Below are 19,491 nucleotides of genomic sequence, written 5' to 3' on the forward strand. Positions count from 1 at the left end.
GAAATTATTAGGTAATGAGTCACAAACAGAGATGTATGGTATGTGTGATGTGTCGGCAACCATAAGATTAGAGTAATTATTACTTGATAAAAAGGAAAAAAAAATAAAAAAAATATACTTGATCTTGCTTAAGAGTTACACTGTTCCTTTATATGTACTTGAATAGGATACTTGCCTTGTTACATCCAAAGCATTAATCCCTTCCGGTCTAATATTTAATTAACGGTTTAACTTATTTTATAAATTAATGAGTTAACTCAAGTTAATTTAAAATTATATTATTTTAAGATTTTTTTAAAAAAAATTAAACAACATCAATTTGAATGATTAGAAAAACAGGTTTTGATATGGCCAACTCTCTTCTGGTTTAATTTAAAATCGAATTCGGATTAATTCTCGAATTGACTAATTACCGAATTGATCTGGCTGGTCGGGATATGTTTAATAATGTTGAATACATCTTTGTATTTTGGAGATTTATCAAAGAAAAACTTCCTTTTTCTTTTTGAAATATAAGTAAAGCAAAAGAGAAATTATAAGCAAACTTGTTCTCACCATTGTCTTCCAATCAAAGTCATGCTTCCTTTGAATGAACACAGAAGGGTATGGGCTCTCCATCGATGTTGCCATATCAACTTCTCCTGCATTAAAACCATATGCTATATATTTTTCAATCACACCAGTGATCTTACACTCTGCAGTAAAAAGATGAGTTAAATTCCTAGGATGATGCAGACTGCAGGTCTAAAACCTGGATTTTGGTGGTATAAATTGTAAAAAAAATACCTTAATGGCTGTAAAAAAAGAGAGGTAAGAGGTAAAATTTTGCATTGAGGCTACAGTGGCTGCTGCCATGGTCCCAAAGGAAGACAGATTCTTTTCATCTTCCTGTAATCTTTAGAGATTCCTTGTGCTTTCACATCGTTTATGTTCCTCGAATTTGTTGAAAACAATGGTTGAAGTTGAGAATCTAACGTTAATGGCGGCAATGATTAGACAAACAAAGCTTTAGGACAGCTCTCAAGTTAGGTCCAGGATGTCACAATGACATTATCTTTTTGCAACTTGAAGTATTTTTTATTTAAATAATATTTTTTTAATTTTTAAAATTTAATTTTAATATTAACATATTAAAAATATATTAAAAAAAACAATTTTTTTTTAAAGAAATCCAAAACTTTTTGGAGACGCTTAGTCTCAACTCAACTAGGTAATTAAAAACTCCATCATATTTTTCTATTTAACTTGGAACTTAATCCAAACCAAATCCGGAATCTTGAGTTTCTATGGAAACCCTTTATGTTGTTCCTAGTTTATTCTATTAACTATAAATAAAACATGAACCACCTTTTTTTTTAATGTTCTTTGCAAGTATTATATATATATATATATTGTTTTGCTTTGACATGTTGATTAAGTACAATAAAACACTATTAACAACATGCATTATTGTTGACAGGGATGAATAAAAAAACTGAAAAATCAATTAAACAAAAACAACCCTGAAAAAACTGAACTATAAAAAAAATCGATTAAATCAATTAGAATATTTTAAAAAATATTTAGTTTGGTTTGGTTTCAGTTTTATAAGCCCAAAACTGAAAAACCAAACTGAACCGAACTGAAAAAAAACGAACCAAATTGATTCCAAGCCTATTAAAAAGTTCAAAAAACCCTAAAAAACAATATAATTTTTTGTTTTTAATATAAAATAACTGAATTTAAACCAAAATTAAAATCGGTTAATTTGAATCAGTTTTAATTTTATTTTTTATATTTTATAAGATTTTAATTTGATTATTTTTATTGATAAAAACCGGATTTAACCGAAAAATCACCCATAATTTCTTTGAAGTTGATGAGAAATAGAAACTTGCAACAGCATTGCAGACGCTAGGGATTCTGTGGATTGACTTGGCCATATCAGTTGTCAGCCACTAAACATCGCAGAGATGTCTCACGCTTGATTGTTTTTTAGTATAATTCCTTTTCTGTCAAGTAAAATGCCCCTTTCTTGGTTGACCTCGGAGCACAGCTTTGTCTTTCATGGCGATCCATGTCTGGCTTGCTCAGCCTGCTCACTGTCTTGATTGCGTAAAATCATCCTGCAATTCTCTTTTTTATCAGTTCACAATTCCTGTCATCACACAGAATCTTGTCCAGATAAGCAAATCCGCAAAATAACATAGTTTTTATCAAGTTGACTGAGTTGCGAGTTAATTTATCAGATAGAAAAGGCAATCTGATAGAAATGGATGCTTTAAAAGTCCATCCAAATACACTGTAGAAACTACTACGGTAACAAAATCACCATGCAGGAGAGGTAATTCATCCCCAGTTGTGGAACAATATCCAAGAAATCAACATGGAAGCACGCACACCCATCAATATTGTGGATAATGAAGCAACACAAGCCATGAATCTAAATGAATCATGACAAGATAATGCAGTAGCGATGAGATCTTTCTACTGTGAGGTGAAATCTTCATAGTAGTTACAAATTTTTTGTGGGGCAAATTCTGTCTATGAAGATAGCCCAAATCAAGCATGATCATATGTTTTGATTGCATGAGATAGAGCCAAATTGGTGTGGGGGCAAAACCAACAAACCCTAAAAAGAAGACACATGAGAAGTGAATCAGCTAAGCACAAAAATCGACAGCTCACGCAAGATTTAATACCCTTTTAAACATAATCTTACACAAGTTATTAAAGGTGTTTGGAAGAGTAATAGCGGTTACTTTTTAATGTGTTTTTCGCTCGGAAATGGATTAAAATAATTTTTTACATTAGTACATCAAAATGATCTGAAAACACCAAAAAAATATTAATTTGAAGCAAAGAAAAAAAATTAATTTTTTTTAAAAATATTTTTGAAATATAAATATAAACATGCCTTTAAAATTATTTACTAACAAAAAAAATGTTTTTATTATTAAAATTGAGCATGACATAATATTGTATCCAAGGAGCTAGGACTAAAGTTCAAGAACTTGGGACCTAATCTATAAACACAAATTGAAGTAGACCTAAGGCAATAAAAAGAAACACATAGTTTCTTATATGCAATTAGGAAACAAATGATTTGAAGGATGTAATTAAAAAAATCAAGATTTCATCAGGACTAAAATGTAAACTTTTATATGCAAGATTTATTCCTTTTTTATGCCTTCTACGGATCTATAGATTAAAGGAAAGGAATACTTACCTTTGTAATCAAGTGCTTATCTCTTCCTTTTGCAACATGGGGTCACAAATTCTTTGTTTTCCTTAAAGTTTTGAAGAAGAATCATAGGTATTAAACTAAATTAGTGGGTTTTGAATCACATATTTAATAAGTTAATTTAATTTTTTTTTAAAGAATCAAAATAACATTGATTTGTAAAAAAATTAAAATAAAAAAGTATCAAGATTTTATGGCCGAGTTTTAATAAAATCAAGCAAGTTATAAATTTACTTGTTGGATCAATCAAATTAATTTTAAATTAACAATTTAAAACTTGGTTAAAAATTAATTAATCAAATACCGAGTTGATCGACTCCGTTTGGAAACGCGGTGCAAATCGCGTTCCTCAAAAATTCAATTTTTTTTACTAAAAATTAATATTTTTATGTGTTTTGGATCGTTTTAATGTGCTGATTTTAAAAATAATTTTTAAAAAATAAAAAAAACATCATTTTGATATATTTTAATATAAAAAACACTTTAAAAAATAATCATAACCACACTTACAAACAGGAAAAAAAAAAAAATCTACCACATGCCTCGATAGTGTGATGGTGAGTAACAGGACTTATCGGTAAAAGAAAAAAAAAAACACCAAAAGTTATTTCCAAGATAATAGAATAGAGTAATAAAAAAAAAATGAATAGAAACAAGATAAAAGAATGCAACATGGCAACTGCCATGCTATCTTAGGGATGTGACAACCTTTTCAGGTAGCCGACAACCTTTACCTTGTAAATAACACCCCCAATTGCGGAGCACATGCACCCATTTGCAGCATAACACACACTTTCAAAATTATTATTTTTTATTTTTTAGTTTTCTTTGAATGTTACATATAACTTAATCGATGATGATATTCTTATATCAATTTTCGTTTTTCAAGATTATCTATTTTTTGTTAAATATATCTTGTTTTAAAACTTATGAGGTGTTTAAAATTGAGTTTCAACCTATTTTTTTGTTAAAATTTTAAAAAACTTTTTTAAAATTATATATTTTTAAAATATGTTAATATTAAAAATAATTTTTTTAAAAAAATAAAAATTTAATGTATTTTTAAGTAAAAAATATTTTAAAAAACAATCGTTACAACACTTTCAAACACCACCTCAACCTAATGCTTAAAATAGCCGCGTTAATCCATAAAAATCCAAACTATATTTTAAAAAAACTAGTCAAACAACATCAAGTCATCATTTGTAAGTATGTGTGTAATACAATGCATTTATATGCAGTTAAAAAAAAAGTGTTCATCAATTGTGTTTTAAATAGATCATGTATATTCTTCTTACCTTTAATGAATTCATACCATTTAATTCATAAACTTTTTTTTTTTTTTATCGAGGACTAATGTTAAATTAAAAGCAGCAAATTCTTTAAAATTCAGGAATTATAAAGGAATAAATTTAATTATTTAAAAAATTCCATAGATTGATTACTGACAAAATAAGTAACTTAATCCTTACATTCTATGACAGTAATATTCCTCTAACAGTTTCTGCAAGAATTCAAGAGACTTTTGTTTTTCATAGTCCAAATCCACAAAAACAAACACTCCCAATTCACTAAGTACGATTTACAAATCCTTTTTTATATTCATGGATTGAATTCCTCAATCCAATCAAAGAGAGCTAGTTGAAGTGGGTCAGGTTTCATCTTTTTTACTTGGACACATTACAAGTTGTTGTGCATATGTCAATGTGTCAGGCTCTGACACCTCTTCTCTCTCTGGATTGTGCAATACATACCAATCATACATTAAGCCTGGCATCATCAAATTATTCTCTCTAGCTTTTCATCGGTATGTTGCAAAAATTTCAGCTTCTTATGATCACATGATATCATATCCCATGTTACATGCTGCACCTGTCAAGAACTAGCTTAGCTTCTTTGTGTGCTTTGTATTAAAAAAAAGGTTGCCTTTTTTAACTCCATTTTGATTTACAAAATAAATTTGCAAACTTGCCTTCGGGTTTTCCTTATCTTGGTTGTCTCTTGTAATGAGTTGTTAGCAAAAGGAAGACCAAATCTTATTTACGAGTCTTCCTTTTTCTCTTTCTGAGTTGTTAAGTTTTTGAGCACGCACTTCAGTTGCCTCTGCCAAGCTGGACACCATTATTGCTTCTGAAAGCATCTTTAAAGGAGTTTTCAGTTTCTGGGTTTGTTTTGTTTTTATTGATTAATGTATTTTCTTGAAAAAAGTTTCCATCTTGGTTGGTTTTGGTGTCTAATATTTACTTTTAGTTAGGTTCTTTATTACTGGGGCTTGGTTTTGTTCATAGTTTATGTATTGGTTGGTATCTTGTTTGTTCTTCTAATCTGGATCTTGAGCATTCCATTTCTCTCACTTTTTTGAAACTGATATGTGGTTTAAAGCTTTTTGTAGTAACAAATTTCATTTGGGTCTAAAGGGTGATCCTTTCTTTCCTTTTCTGAAGAAAAGTAAAAATCTTTGATTGCAAATTGCATTTTTTTTTCAATATTGACAAAAACTCTTCCTTTTCAACTATTTCTTCAAGTTCTCCATCAGGGGTATCCTTAGAGTATCTGGGCATTGCAAAAACTCTTCCTTTTCAAATATTTCTTCAAGTTTTCCATCTGGGGTATCCTTTGAGTGATGCAAACTGAAGGCCTGTTAACAAATGGCAAGTCTTGTACCTGGAGTGTTACTCAAGCTTTTGCAGCACATGAATACAGATGTCAAGGTTGCTGGGGAACACAGGTCATCTTTATTGCAAGTGGTGAGCATTGTCCCAGCATTAGCAGGTGGTGAGTTATTTCCTAATCAAGGGTTTTATCTTAAGGTATCAGATTCATCTCATGCGACTTATGTGTCTTTGCCTGATGAGCATGATGATTTAATTCTTAGTGATAAAATCCAATTAGGCCAATTTATTCATGTTGAAAGGCTTCAATCAGCCTCACCAGTACCTATTCTTAGAGGGGTTAGGCCAGTACCAGGGAGGCACCCTTGTGTAGGGAGCCCTGAAGATATTGTAGCAACGCAGTCTCCTGGTTTTCTCAACAATAATCACGTGGGGAAAGCCAAATCACCTAGAAGGGGTGTTTTGAGCAGTACGAATGTTGGAGAAAAGGATAAATCAGTGGGGGTTAGACTGAATGGTAATTCTAATAAGGATGCTTTGTCAGATAAGAAGACGACTCTGACTAGATCAAAGTCTCAATTGTCAAAACTTACACTAAATCTGGATTCGAAGAAGGAATCTGTGGCAAAATTTAAGTCAACGAGTTCAAGATCAATTCCTTCTTCCCCGACTAGTTGTTATTCATTGCCTACTTCATTTGAGAAGTTTTCAAATGGGGTTCGGCTGCAGGCAAAGGTTAAGGGACTGGACAAGGGATCACCTAGGATTGTAGAAAAGGCAAGTTCTGTTCGTGGGGCCAGTCCCACTGCAAGGAGGGTGCCGGTGATCAAGAATGTTGTTCAGGGGATTGAGTTGGGGGCAAAAGCCTTGAGGAAAAGTTGGGAGGGGAATATGGAGGTGAAGCATAGAGAGAATTCGAAATTGACAGCTGCCAGACATGATTCAAAGCCTGAAGCTAGGAGTATTTCTGTAAGTATTATTATACATGGATTTTGTCTTTAAGCAGACTGTGATTTGGTTGAGATGTACTTGAAAAAATGTCCTGTTTCAGTTTAGATGTAAAATGTTGTCATAAATTTGGAGTAACAGGCAGGCCAAGTCTGATTTCGTTCTTTTCTTGATCATGGGTTTTCAATGTTCCTAAATATTCAGTACTTGAGCCTTTTTTTCAAACTTAAATCCTTTTTGATTGGTAAACTGTTGAATTGATTTATCTCACTCTTAATAGTGTCCTGATTTTGTGTGACCCAAAAGGTCCTGAACCTATGGGACTCAAAGGAGATTTTGGAAATGTTGTGCTGTTTACTGCAATTCTCCAATTCACTGTCACTGGTTTCCCAACTCATCCTTGTCGAATTATCATGCTCGCCATCTAAGCTAATTGTACATGGCAGACTCCGAGAAAAAGTACATCAAGTGAGAGATTGCCATCTAAAGAGGATTATAGGGCCCAAGTATCTGCCAAGTCGTCTAAAGAGGAGAATAAAATTCAGATATCTACCAAGAAAAATGTTGCAAATGGAAGTTTGGATGAACAAGACAAGGCAAATAAGCTAAGAACAAGTGTTGGAAAGAAATCATCAGAACATGCTAACAATGGGTTACCAGGAAATCTGGTCAAGGTCTCGATAAATAGCAGAAGACTGACTGAAGGAAGTGTTTCATGGAGTTCACTACCCTCTTCTCTTGCCAAACTTGGAAAGGTAAAACTTCATTTTTGACAAGTTCATGGGCTTTCTTTCTGTTTTCCGAGAGAGAAAAAAGATAGTGGTATATATGATTGAGTTTCTAGACTTTATTAACGTTACCTGTTTGTTGAGTGCTGAATCACTGTGCTGCTTAAGAGCATTCTGTTGAGCTATTTTATAATATTATGCATGGCCCGAGCATAACATTGTAGCCACACCTCCTTTGACAAGGAGGTTGAAAGTCCAAATGTGTCGCTCCCAAACAATCCCATCATCAAAAGAATTCAAAACAGAAAGTGTGATGTACTTTTTAGCCAGCATTTCTTCATGAAGTAGTTTTGAATTAATGATAACAGAATACATGGCCTGAACCTTGGAGGCAGGGGCCTCAGGCCACTTAAACCTTAATTCTTCTGCTTTCAGCTGTTTGCTCATAGCAGCATAGTCATCTGTAACTTACAGACTGTAAGTAAATATCAATGTATAATACAACGCCACATCATACATTCTGTAGTTAGTGATTTGCTCATGGGAAATGCAAGTTTTCCACATAATTTAGGGACACTGCTGATACGTTAATTATTTTAGTGGTTAAGAGCCAATTCTTTTGATTCCACAGTTATTATCTGTAACATTCAGTTCAATTGGTTTCTGGTCTTCTAGAAGATTTATTAAATTTAATTACTTTGATATTTTCAATTTTCACATATCTCTACACCTTTTTTATAGCAGGAAGTTGTGAAGCATAGAGATGCTGCACAGATGGCAGCAATAGAGGCTATTCAAGAGGCAACTGCTGCAGAGAGCTTACTTCGATGTCTAAGGTATAACTACTCAAAGAAATAGTGGCAACAAGGGTAGAAGTATTAGATCTCTAGGCTGTAACAAGCAATCAAGTTGTATAGCTTGGTTTAGGATGAATGATGCGGTCTTCTTGGTAAATGAAGACAGCTTCATTTGATCTATAAGGCATCAATTGCAAGAAAAATGAACTCATGAATTGGTCAAAAGACTCCCGGGCCAATATGAAACTTCATAGCAAATACTGTTGAAGGTTCTATGGATCAAAGAGTAGTTATATGCAAACAGCGTGGTTAATTATAAAAAGAAGAAGAAAATGTCAAAACTTTCTACTTGTACTTCTGATTTCTTTGTAGCTTGGACTACATCCAGTCCATATTTGAGAAATGTTGGACAAACCGAGATCAACATGAGTTCTACTTGCATGATTAAGATATTGAGAATATGAGAAAAGTTATTTTCAGGGGATTCTTTGATTTGACATCTCGGATGTGTAATCTATGTTCAGTTTTTTTCTAGTGTATGAACATTTCAGTTTTAATTTTTTTTTTCTGACATTTTGTATTGTGCCTCTTTTCTCTTGCAGTATGTACGCAGAGCTGACTTGCTCTGCTAAGGAAGATAACCCAAAACCTGCTGTGGAGCAGTTTTTAACTCTTCATGCAAACTTGAATAATTCTCGCTTGATTGCCGATTCTCTTTTTAAAATTACTCTAGTTGGTTCATCCCCAGATTCCTATGACAATCCATCTGAAGAAGCACTAAAGGTCACGTCTGATAGACGTAAACATGCAGCCTCTTGGGTCCAAGCTGCACTGACCACCAATCTGTCGTCCTTTTCAGTGTTTACCAAAGATTCTACAACTCCTACTCTTGGTACAAAGCCTACTGCCAGCAATCAATCCATTTTAGTCCTTGAAAATTCTTCGAAGAATACCTCAACAAAAACTCAAGGGAAAGCCCGTCCAATGGTTGGCTCCAAGCTTGTAGCAACAGGAGCTTTTCGCAAACCAGGGGATAATTCTGCCATTACTCAAAAGGTGCCACCCCAACCTCCACGAGAGTGGATCAAAGGAAATGGCCTTGACGAGGCAGTGGACTTGGCAGAAATGTTGCGGATGGAATCCCAGGATTGGTTCTTGGGATTTGTTGAGAGGTTCTTGGATGCCGATGTGGATACCTCGGCTTTGTCAGATAATGGCCAAATAGCAGGGATGTTGACGCAGCTTAAAAGTGTGAATGACTGGTTAGATGAGATTGGATTGAACAAGGATGAAGCAGAAGCACCCCATGTTTCATCAGAGACTGTTGACAGGTTAAGAAAGAAGATTTACGAGTATCTTCTTACACACGTTGAATCAGCTGCTGCAGCACTAGGTGGTGGATCACAATCATCACTGGCGATCCGAACTGTAGACACTAAAACAAAGAGGTGATACTATTAGTTTTTGTAGCTTGGCCACATGCAGTGTTGGTGATGCATATAATAGTAACATACCATTGAAGCTGTGCCCCTTGGCAACCAAGCCAAGTGGGCTTAGGAGCTCAGTGTTCTAATCAATGTACATAAATCCTACATGGGTTTGAGGTATAGATCACTATTAATTATCAAAGAAAGCATTTGTTGTAAGTGCAGGGTTTTTTTTTGAAGGAATTGTGTCCTTTAAATTAATGTGCAATGACTAAACTTGGATAGGAAAATTAACGGAGATAATTTAATCTGATTATTTTAGGAGTCGTAGTGCTTTGCTAGAAGCCAACTACGATTAATAGGGTTAAACCTATAGCTATTATAATTGGGTCCTATGAGGTCACACACTTAGAGATTACGGACTAGATCAACGAAAGAAAAAAAAATGGTTAATTATTAATACATATTAGATATTATTAATAATAAAGAATATTATTTATTTCTGAAATAAAATAAATATTATTTATTCATATTAGATATGATTAATTATGGAGTTATTCATACAGCCTTTTATTTGATAAAAGGACAAAGTCTTCATTTCTATTTATTGCTTTAAAAACCGTACGTTGGAAAAGGAAATGACATTTTCTATATATTGATGTGCCATAAAAGGAAAAAACATCTCCATCATTGAAGATGGAATATATAAATGATTTTTAGAAAATCATGTTTTGGAAATAAAAATCTTTCCATGTAACGTACGGGGAAAGGCTAATATAAGAAATGAAAGAGGTTTTGAATATATAGGTTTTTTTTTTCTTGGCTGCTCTCAAAATTGGGAGAGGGGCAAGGAGAGACCACCATTTTTCCTTTTTTCAACCAAGGCAATTTTGATTGCTCCCTTTGTCCATTCGTCCTAGCAGTCGAAGGCAAGAGATCTATTCGGGCTCGTGTGGACTAAATAGAGGAGCTACACGTGGGGCTCTCATCCTTTTAGATACCACCATATCTGACTCGGTTCACGCATCAATAGGTATTTTCCATGAACAATACTTTGATCTGTCAATTATGCTTGAAGATTCTACGATTAGATGTTTAGATATGATCTGAAATTCCGCTTAATGCATCTAATTTTTCAACAATGGTATCAGAGCTATCTTGCATAAATTCATAGGATCAATGAATTAATTGTTAATTTGATGCGGATCTTGATTTAAATTGGTGGTGAATTTTATATGGATAAAATGTAAAATTAAAATGAAGATTTTGATTGGCCCATGGAATTTTATGAATATAATATGAATTTTTAGGAGGGAGATACACAAAACATATGGTACATGACTTTTGCTGTTGATCTCCTCTCCTTAATAATAAAATGCCTTTACGATTTTAATTAAAAAGAAAGCAAAATTGTTTTGTTTCCTCCAATTTTAAAATGTGCAGACAAACCCCAAGGGAGTCAATATTATATGGTTTATTTTATTGTTTCCTAAAAGTTAGGAAATCCCATTTATATATTTTTCATACAATTTTATCTAATAATTGCATTTTATGATTAATAATGATTAATACCATGTAAGGATTTAATTTTAAATTAAGAATTTTTTTTTTTTTTTTTTATGCTTGTTTTATATTATGATATATTGCATGCATAAGGTGACTAGTATGGCCCAGAAATACGATCTGCGTATCGTTATATTTTTGTAATTTATTTTAATAATTAGATTATTGTAAATAATTTTGTAATACAAAGAAGAGAAAGTCCATGAAGTTCAAGGATGAAGATCCATGAAGGGTACAAGGATGAAGACAAAAGAAGATTAGATCTTTAATTATTATTTTTTTTTGGGGGCCATACTAGGATCATTTTTTTTTTTATTGCATATTTTTTTTATGCTTTATTTATTTATTTTGCATTGTCTTTATTTATGCCAGTTTTCACTTATAAATAAAAGATAATCAAAAACTTAAGTTCCTACAGAAAATTGGGGCAATGCCTTTCCGTGTCATAACCCATGAAGTTTATGGTTTTGGTTGGATGGGTTTCGCAAAAGCGAGGGTGTCCTACCTCAATCTTAGGCTCGTGAGGGTGAATCTATACGGGGGTTCATAAATCTTGATACGGTTGTACCCAACAAGAGACCAAAAGGCAAAGTTTTGGATCTTGAGGCATGGGGATGAATCCTACATTGGATGTGGATCATCAACCAAGAATTATAATAAGTTATAATTAGTAATTGTTACTTACCTTGAATACACAAGAACTAAGGCAGTGCAAAAGTACGTTGGGGCTTGTCTATGATGGGATCTTGGAATCATTTTATTCATAAGGGACAATAACAACTTGAATAAAATGTGCATTTACTTATTTTAAAATTGTTTAATTATAAGTATTTGCAATATCAAACATAAACTGATTTGTATGTCATTTATATTTTGTAGATTATGTCGAACGATAATTTGAAATTCTCTCTACGCTCAATTGTTGAGAAAAACAAGCTCAATGGAACGAACTTCCTTGATTGGGAAAGGAATCTGAGAATTATTCTCAGGTCCGAGGGACGTGAGGACGTCCTAGCTACCCCTGTCCCTACTGTGACCAATACCTCATCAGATGAGGAAAAGGCAACAGCAACTCGGGTAAAGTCTGAGGCATTACCTGTAACTTGCCTCATGCTTGCTGCAATGGAGCCTGATTTGCAAAAGAGGTTTGAGCATTCTGATGCTTATTCTATCATAACTGAACTAAAAACGTTGTTTCAGGATCAGGCAAGGATAGAGCGATATGAGACTCACAAGGCTATACTTGATAGCCATCTTGTGAAGGGAAAACCAGTAAGTCCTCATGTGATTAAACTGACTGGGCTTTTCAAGAGGATGGAAAATCTGGGGACCCCATATGACCAAGAGTTGGCCACTGATATTGTTCTTAGATCCTTGCATGATGGTTTTGCACCATTCAGAATGCAATACCATATGAATGGTCTGAAGCATGATCTGAATGAGCTTCATAGCATGCTTAAAAATGCTGAGGGCAATATAATTGGTGACAAGAAGAAGGAAGTTCTGAATGTCAACAATGGGAAGGGATTTAAGAGGGTGGCTAAAAGTAAGAGCAATTACCAAGGGAAAAGCAAGCAAGTTGCCAAACCCAAGGATGGTGAGAAGCCAAAGGTGGCTGCTGATCATGATTGTTTTTACTGCAAAACCAAAGGACACTGGAAAAGAAACTGTCCTAAGTACTTGGAAGACAAGAGGAACGGGACTGTGAGTTCCACTTCAGGTATTTATGTTATTGAGATTATGACAACCAATGTTCTCACATTAGATAATGGTCCCACTTGGGTATTAGATACTGCATGTGGTGCTCACATTACTTCATATGTGCAGGGACTAAGAAATAGGAGACAAGTAAGGAAAGGGGAGATAAACCTGTGCGTTGGAAATGGAGCAAGTGTTGCTGCACTCACCGTAGGAGATTTAAGTTTATCTTTACCTTCTGGTTTAGTATTAGAACTGAATAATTGTTATTACGTTCCTTGCATTACTAAAAACCTTATTTCCTATGCTGTATTGGATCATGAAAATTTTGAATTTAGCAGTAAAAATGGATGTATTTCTATTTTTAAGAATGATATTTTCTATGCAACTGCTCGAGTGAGTAATGGACTCTTTGTATTAGATCTCAAATCAGAATTATATAACATAAATAACAAAAGGCAAAAGTTAAAAAGTTTGAGTGAGGCCTACCTATGGCATTGTCGATTAGGTCACATTAGTGTGAATCGCATGAAGAAGCTCCACAAAGATGGACTTCTAAAAGACATGGATTATGAATCCATTGATACATGTGAATCATGTCTGATGGGCAAGATGACAAGGTCACCTTTCAAAGGAACGTTTGAAAGGGCTACTGAACTACTGGGCGTAATACATACTGATGTATGCGGGCCAATGAGCACAGAAGCTAGAGGTGGCTATAGATACTTCATCACATTTACTGATGACATGAGTAGATATGGGTATGTTTACCTTATGTCACATAAATCGGAGTCTTTTGAAAAGTTCAAAGAATTTCAAAATGAAGTAGAGACTCAAAGTGGCAAGAAAATAAAAGCACTTCGATCTGATCGTGGTGGTGAATACTTGAGCCATGAATTTGATCATCATTTGAAGAACTGTGGGATAGTAACACAGTTGTCTACCCCAGGAACACCACAACTGAATGGTGTGTCTGAAAGGAGAAACAGGACTCTGTTAGACATGGTCCGATCAATGATGAGTTTTGCCGATCTTCCGTTATCCTTCTGGGGATATGCCCTCACTACCGCTGTACTTACATTAAACAGGACTCCGTCAAGAACTGTAGACGAAACCCCATATGAGATATGGACTGGAAAGGTTCCAAAGTTGTCTTTTCTGAAAATATGGGGATGTGAAGCTTATGTAAAACGTTTACAAACAGAGAAGCTTGCCCCAAAATCAGATAAATGCTATTTTATAGGGTATCCAAAAGGAAGTTTCGGATATTACTTCTACAATCCAACTCAGCAAAAGGTGTTTGTTGCAAGGGATAGTGTCTTTTTGGAAAGAGAGTTCTTTTCCAACAAGTCAAGTGGGAGAAATATTCATCTTGAAATAGTTCAAGATGATGAAGAGCAACAAACTCAACAACAAGAAGACATGGATGATGTCGATGATGAGATGATTACCTTTGAAGGCCTAGGGCCTCAGATCATCCAAGAGCCGGAACAAGAGGATCTACAAACAGTTATGAATCATGTTCCGGATCCAGTTGTTGAACAAGTTGAACCCACTCGTAGATCGGAAAGGCCAAGGGTACAACCAAGACGTTATGATGATTTCATCTTGAACGAAAGCCTTGATGTTCTTATGCTAGAACTTAGTGAGCCTTCTACCTATAAGCAAGCAGTGACGGGTCCAGACTCCAAAAAATGGCTTGAGGCCATGAGGTCCGAAATGGATTCGATGTTTGAAAATCAAGTATGGGACTTGATAGATTTGCCAGATGGAGTAAAACCCATAGGAAGCAAATGGATTTTCAAACTCAAAACTGACACGGATGGAAATATATCTGTTTACAAGGCAAGACTAGTTGCCAAAGGTTTTAGACAGATTCATGGTATAGACTATGACGAGACATTTTCACCAGTTGTCATGATTAGATCCATTAGGATAATCCTAGCTATTGCCGCATATTATGACTATGAAATATGGCAAATGGATGTCAAAACCGCTTTTCTAAATGGTTTTTTGGAAGAGGATGTGTATATGACACAACCTGAAGGTTTTGAAGATCCAAATGAAGCTGGGAAGGTATGCAAGCTTAAGAAGTCCATTTATGGACTTAAGCAAGCATCCAGGAGTTGGAACTTTCGATTTGATGAAAAGATCAAAGAATTTGATTTCATTAGATGTGAAGAGGATCCTTGTGTTTACAAGAAGTTTAGTGGGAGTAAGGTAGCCTTCTTAGTCTTGTATGTAGATGACATACTACTTATTGGGAATGACATTCCGATGCTAGAGTCCGTAAAAGAATGGCTGAAGAAATGTTTCTCTATGAAAGACTTAGGAAAGGCTGAGTACATACTTGGAATTAAGATCTATAGAGATAGATCTAAGAGGCTTCTTGGATTAAGTCAAGGAACTTATATTGATAAGATTCTTAATAGATTCAAGATGCAGGATTCCAAGAAGGGATTTTTACCCATACAACATGGTATATATCTGAGCAAGAAACAGTGTCCTAAAACACCTGTTGAGCTTGAGAAGATGAAACAGGTCCCATATGCTTCTGCTATAGGATCTATCATGTATGCCATGGTATGTACCCGTCCGGATGTTGCATATGCTTTGAGCATGTGTAGCAGATACCAATCAAATCCTGGAGAAGCACACTGGAGTGCAGCTAAGAATATCTTGAAGTACTTAAGAAGGACTAAGGATGATTTCTTAGTATATGGGGGAGATGAAAAATTGATCGTACAAGGCTATACTGATGCAAGCTTTCAGACTGATCGAGATGGCTTTGAGTCTCAATCTGGTTATGTCTTCATCCTTAACGGAGGAGCTGTGAGCTGGAAGAGCTCCAAGCAGGATACAATAGCAGATTCTACAACAGAGGCTGAGTACATTGCTGCTAGTGAAGCAGCAAAGGAGGCCGTTTGGATAAGGAAGTTCCTAGATGAACTCGGTGTTGTTCCTAGCATATCAGTGCCTATCGACATCTATTGTGACAACAATGGTGCCATAGCCCAGGCAAAGGAACCGAGTTCGAGCTCCAAATCCAGACACGTTATGAGGAAGTATCACCTTATTCGTCGCATCATCACTATGGGTGACATTAGGATGTGTAAGGTGCATACTGATGACAACATTGCAGATCCATTGACCAAACCTATGCCTAGGCCCAAGCATGAGAGTCACACTAGGGCTAAGGGTCTTAAGCACATTGGAGAATGGCTTTGAGTGTTGATTTTATATTACATTATATTTTATGAGTGTTGGACACTAGTTTTATGTTTGACTTGATGATTTTATGATATATGATATTTCATCCTTATTTATATATTGTTTTGATCGATATTGAATAATATGTCCAAATAATTCATTATTAACAAATGGGATCACCTTAAGTGTTCTGGTGAATGAAACCCCATTAAGTGAAATGAAGTTTTGAATTATTAAATGTCTATAGTTTGAAATCATCAAAGGGACATAGATGATTTTATAAGCTACTATATTGTAAGCTGACTGATAGCACCAGGTTTCATGGGCTATAGGGACATGGAGATGTCTAGTCAATTACATATATGTGTATGGATGATACATGTAGGACTGACCCACCTTAAGACTCTCCAAAAGAGATTGTAGAGTCTTAAATTAAACCATGATTAGTAGATTCCTCAGACATGAGCATGTTGTGGTCTCACTTGATGATTGGTATCTCTTTGACACTGTTAAACGCTTTCCGTAAAAGGGAGTTATAAAGGCAGTAGTTGGGATTGCCAAAAGTTGAGTGGGAGCCATAGTCATACAAGACTGGAGAAGTCCTCCTGCTTCGTGCATACTGTGATGCATTGAACAGGAATGGTGTCTCGGCCATTTGAAGAGCGAGAACTAAAAATGCATGGCCATGCTCGGATGGATTATTTGAAATCATCCGTTTAATTGACAGTTCAAACTCAGAGTTCAAGAAACATATTTGATAATAGATATGAATGTCACCATATCATCAAATAAGACATTAAGAGACAAAGGTATCTTATATTGCACACTTGTTTAAAGACAAGTGGGAGATTGAAGGAATTGTGTCCTTTAAATTAATGTGCAATGACTAAACTTGGATAGGAAAATTAACGGAGATAATTTAATCTGATTATTTTAGGAGTCGTAGTGCTTTGCTAGAAGCCAACTACGATTAATAGGGTTAAACCTATAGCTATTATAATTGGGTCCTATGAGGTCACACACTTAGAGATTACGGACTAGATCAACGAAAGAAAAAAAAATGGTTAATTATTAATACATATTAGATATTATTAATAATAAAGAATATTATTTATTTCTGAAATAAAATAAATATTATTTATTCATATTAGATATGATTAATTATGGAGTTATTCATACAGCCTTTTATTTGATAAAAGGACAAAGTCTTCATTTCTATTTATTGCTTTAAAAACCGTACGTTGGAAAAGGAAATGACATTTTCTATATATTGATGTGCCATAAAAGGAAAAAACATCTCCATCATTGAAGATGGAATATATAAATGATTTTTAGAAAATCATGTTTTGGAAATAAAAATCTTTCCATGTAACGTACGGGGAAAGGCTAATATAAGAAATGAAAGAGGTTTTGAATATATAGGTTTTTTATTTCTTGGCTGCTCTCAAAATTGGGAGAGGGGCAAGGAGAGACCACCATTTTTCCTTTTTTCAACCAAGGCAATTTTGATTGCTCCCTTTGTCCATTCGTCCTAGCAGTCGAAGGCAAGAGATCTATTCGGGCTCGTGTGGACTAAATAGAGGAGCTACACGTGGGGCTCTCATCCTTTTAGATACCACCATATCTGACTCGGTTCACGCATCAATAGGTATTTTCCATGAACAATACTTTGATCTGTCAATTATGCTTGAAGATTCTACGATTAGATGTTTAGATATGATCTGAAATTCCGCTTAATGCATCTAATTTTTCAACATTTTTATCCTCACAGGAATTTGTTTGTCTTTTTCCCTGAAAGCTACACAAAATAAACAGTTCCATAAGCTGGAAAAGCAATATTTTATCTCCTTTTGGAATGCTTATGCAAGTTTCTATCAGAATATGTCCCTTTTAGACGTTCTCGTATTTGCATTCTGTGGATATGAATTGGCTCAAGAAATTGAACACTTGCCAATGCGAATTTGAAACTTAATAGGTGCTAGTTTTGTAAACTGGCAAGCTTCTCAACCTCCAAGGATAGATAGCATAAAGAGATATCATGGTACAGTTGATCAATTTCTGCCAATCAACAACAAATGCAGGTGCTGAGTCTGTCATCAACATGTTATCCAAATCCTGTTTTGATGTCATGGTCTTGAAAACAAAATAGAGGAATGTTTTGAAGAATAATGGCTGCTGGACTTCTCCAATTCCAATTTCATTCTAAGTGGTATGTTTCACCATAATTGGCATCAGAATACACCTGAAGCCAACAAACTGAAATAACTTTAATTTCACATAAAACATAGATTTGAAGTCCTGCAAACAACAAACTGATCGAACCTTCCTACTGTCAATCTTAGTCCCATTTCCTGATCTTCCTGCCAAGCTCAATTCACCAAACGTCGTCCCACTAGTGACTTGCATAGTCTCGGATGCTTGCTGGCATGTTCTTCAGTCTTGTAGCTACGGAGGAACTCGAACTTCCTACTGTCTGCTTTTGGACTACTAGCCTATATGGTTTCTTAGCCTATTCACATTATAAAACATCTTATAGAAGGAGGCATCACGCCTTTTAAATATCCTAAACTTACTCCATACTTCATACAGGATATGTATCAATAAGTCAAGTCTAACAAAAAGTCTAGACACATGCATAAAAACAAGTATAATTTTTAATACAACTGGTGAATTATGGTGAGATTTGACCAGCACGTTCTACAAACCTACTTCTATAATGGATCAAATTAGTTGTAACCTGTTTAAGTTGAGATCATATCCAAATTAGAGGTGATGTTTTTGAATTTTCATTATTTTTCTAGTTGTTTTAGGATTCATTTTTCTTTGTAGTTTAAGTTGGTTTAACTACTATTAAAAAAGTCTTACGTGCTGTTCTTATAATATATTTTATGAATTATTATATTTTAAAATATATCATAATTATCTCTTCTAATCTTAGAGTTTGAGTAAACAAAGCTAGTAGTATACCAGCATTATTTTGTCGTAGCCTACCTTTGAGAAATACATTAAATTCACAGGTTTGCAATTTCTAAGATAAGAGTTATTTAACAAATGGATACTTAGGCTCCATTTATCTAACCTTCTGCTTTTTACAATGCTTTTCAACCCAAAAAACAGAAGCAGCAACGCATACAAACTGGCTTTTGGAGACCACAATAGAATGGATTCCAAGGATGATAGATGTTCGTCTAGAGGACTTCCCCAGCTTCATTCTGACAACAGAACAAGATGAGGTTATGGTAAATTAAGTGATCAGAGCAGCAGAGAAAGCCTCGAAAGTTTCAG

General features: G+C 34.6%; 1 protein-coding gene across 2 annotated transcripts; it reads left to right on the forward strand.

Annotated features, from left to right (window-relative positions):
* The first annotated feature begins 4,798 nt into the window (after nucleotides 1-4,798).
* On the forward strand, nucleotides 4,799-9,954 carry LOC18106879 (uncharacterized). 2 transcript variants are annotated; one of them, XM_024589042.2, is made up of 4 exons: nucleotides 4,799-6,804; nucleotides 7,230-7,538; nucleotides 8,253-8,347; nucleotides 8,911-9,954. In XM_024589042.2, the coding sequence occupies exons 1-4, from the start codon at nucleotides 5,872-5,874 to the stop codon at nucleotides 9,758-9,760; spliced, it is 2,187 nt and encodes a 728-aa protein (XP_024444810.1). In that variant the 5' UTR covers nucleotides 4,799-5,871; the 3' UTR covers nucleotides 9,761-9,954. The 2 variants fall into 2 exon arrangements, with proteins under 2 accessions (XP_024444810.1, XP_006372831.2); XM_006372769.3 differs by having other exon boundaries at nucleotides 4,803-6,804; nucleotides 8,256-8,347.
* The last annotated feature ends 9,537 nt before the right edge of the window (nucleotides 9,955-19,491 follow it).

This window comes from Populus trichocarpa, chromosome 17, assembly GCF_000002775.5.
Source record: "Populus trichocarpa isolate Nisqually-1 chromosome 17, P.trichocarpa_v4.1, whole genome shotgun sequence".
Taxonomy (NCBI): domain Eukaryota; kingdom Viridiplantae; phylum Streptophyta; class Magnoliopsida; order Malpighiales; family Salicaceae; genus Populus; species Populus trichocarpa.

Excerpts from the sequence above, each read along its gene's own strand:
- LOC18106879 (XM_024589042.2), top strand. The coding sequence starts at position 5,872 with ATGGCAAGTCTTGTACCTGGAGTGTTACTCAAGCTTTTGCAGCACATG. Across the intron at positions 6,805-7,229 it reads CTGAAGCTAGGAGTATTTCT|ACTCCGAGAAAAAGTACATC; the intron begins GTAAGTATTATT and ends TGTACATGGCAG. Across the intron at positions 7,539-8,252 it reads CTCTTGCCAAACTTGGAAAG|CAGGAAGTTGTGAAGCATAG; the intron begins GTAAAACTTCAT and ends CCTTTTTTATAG.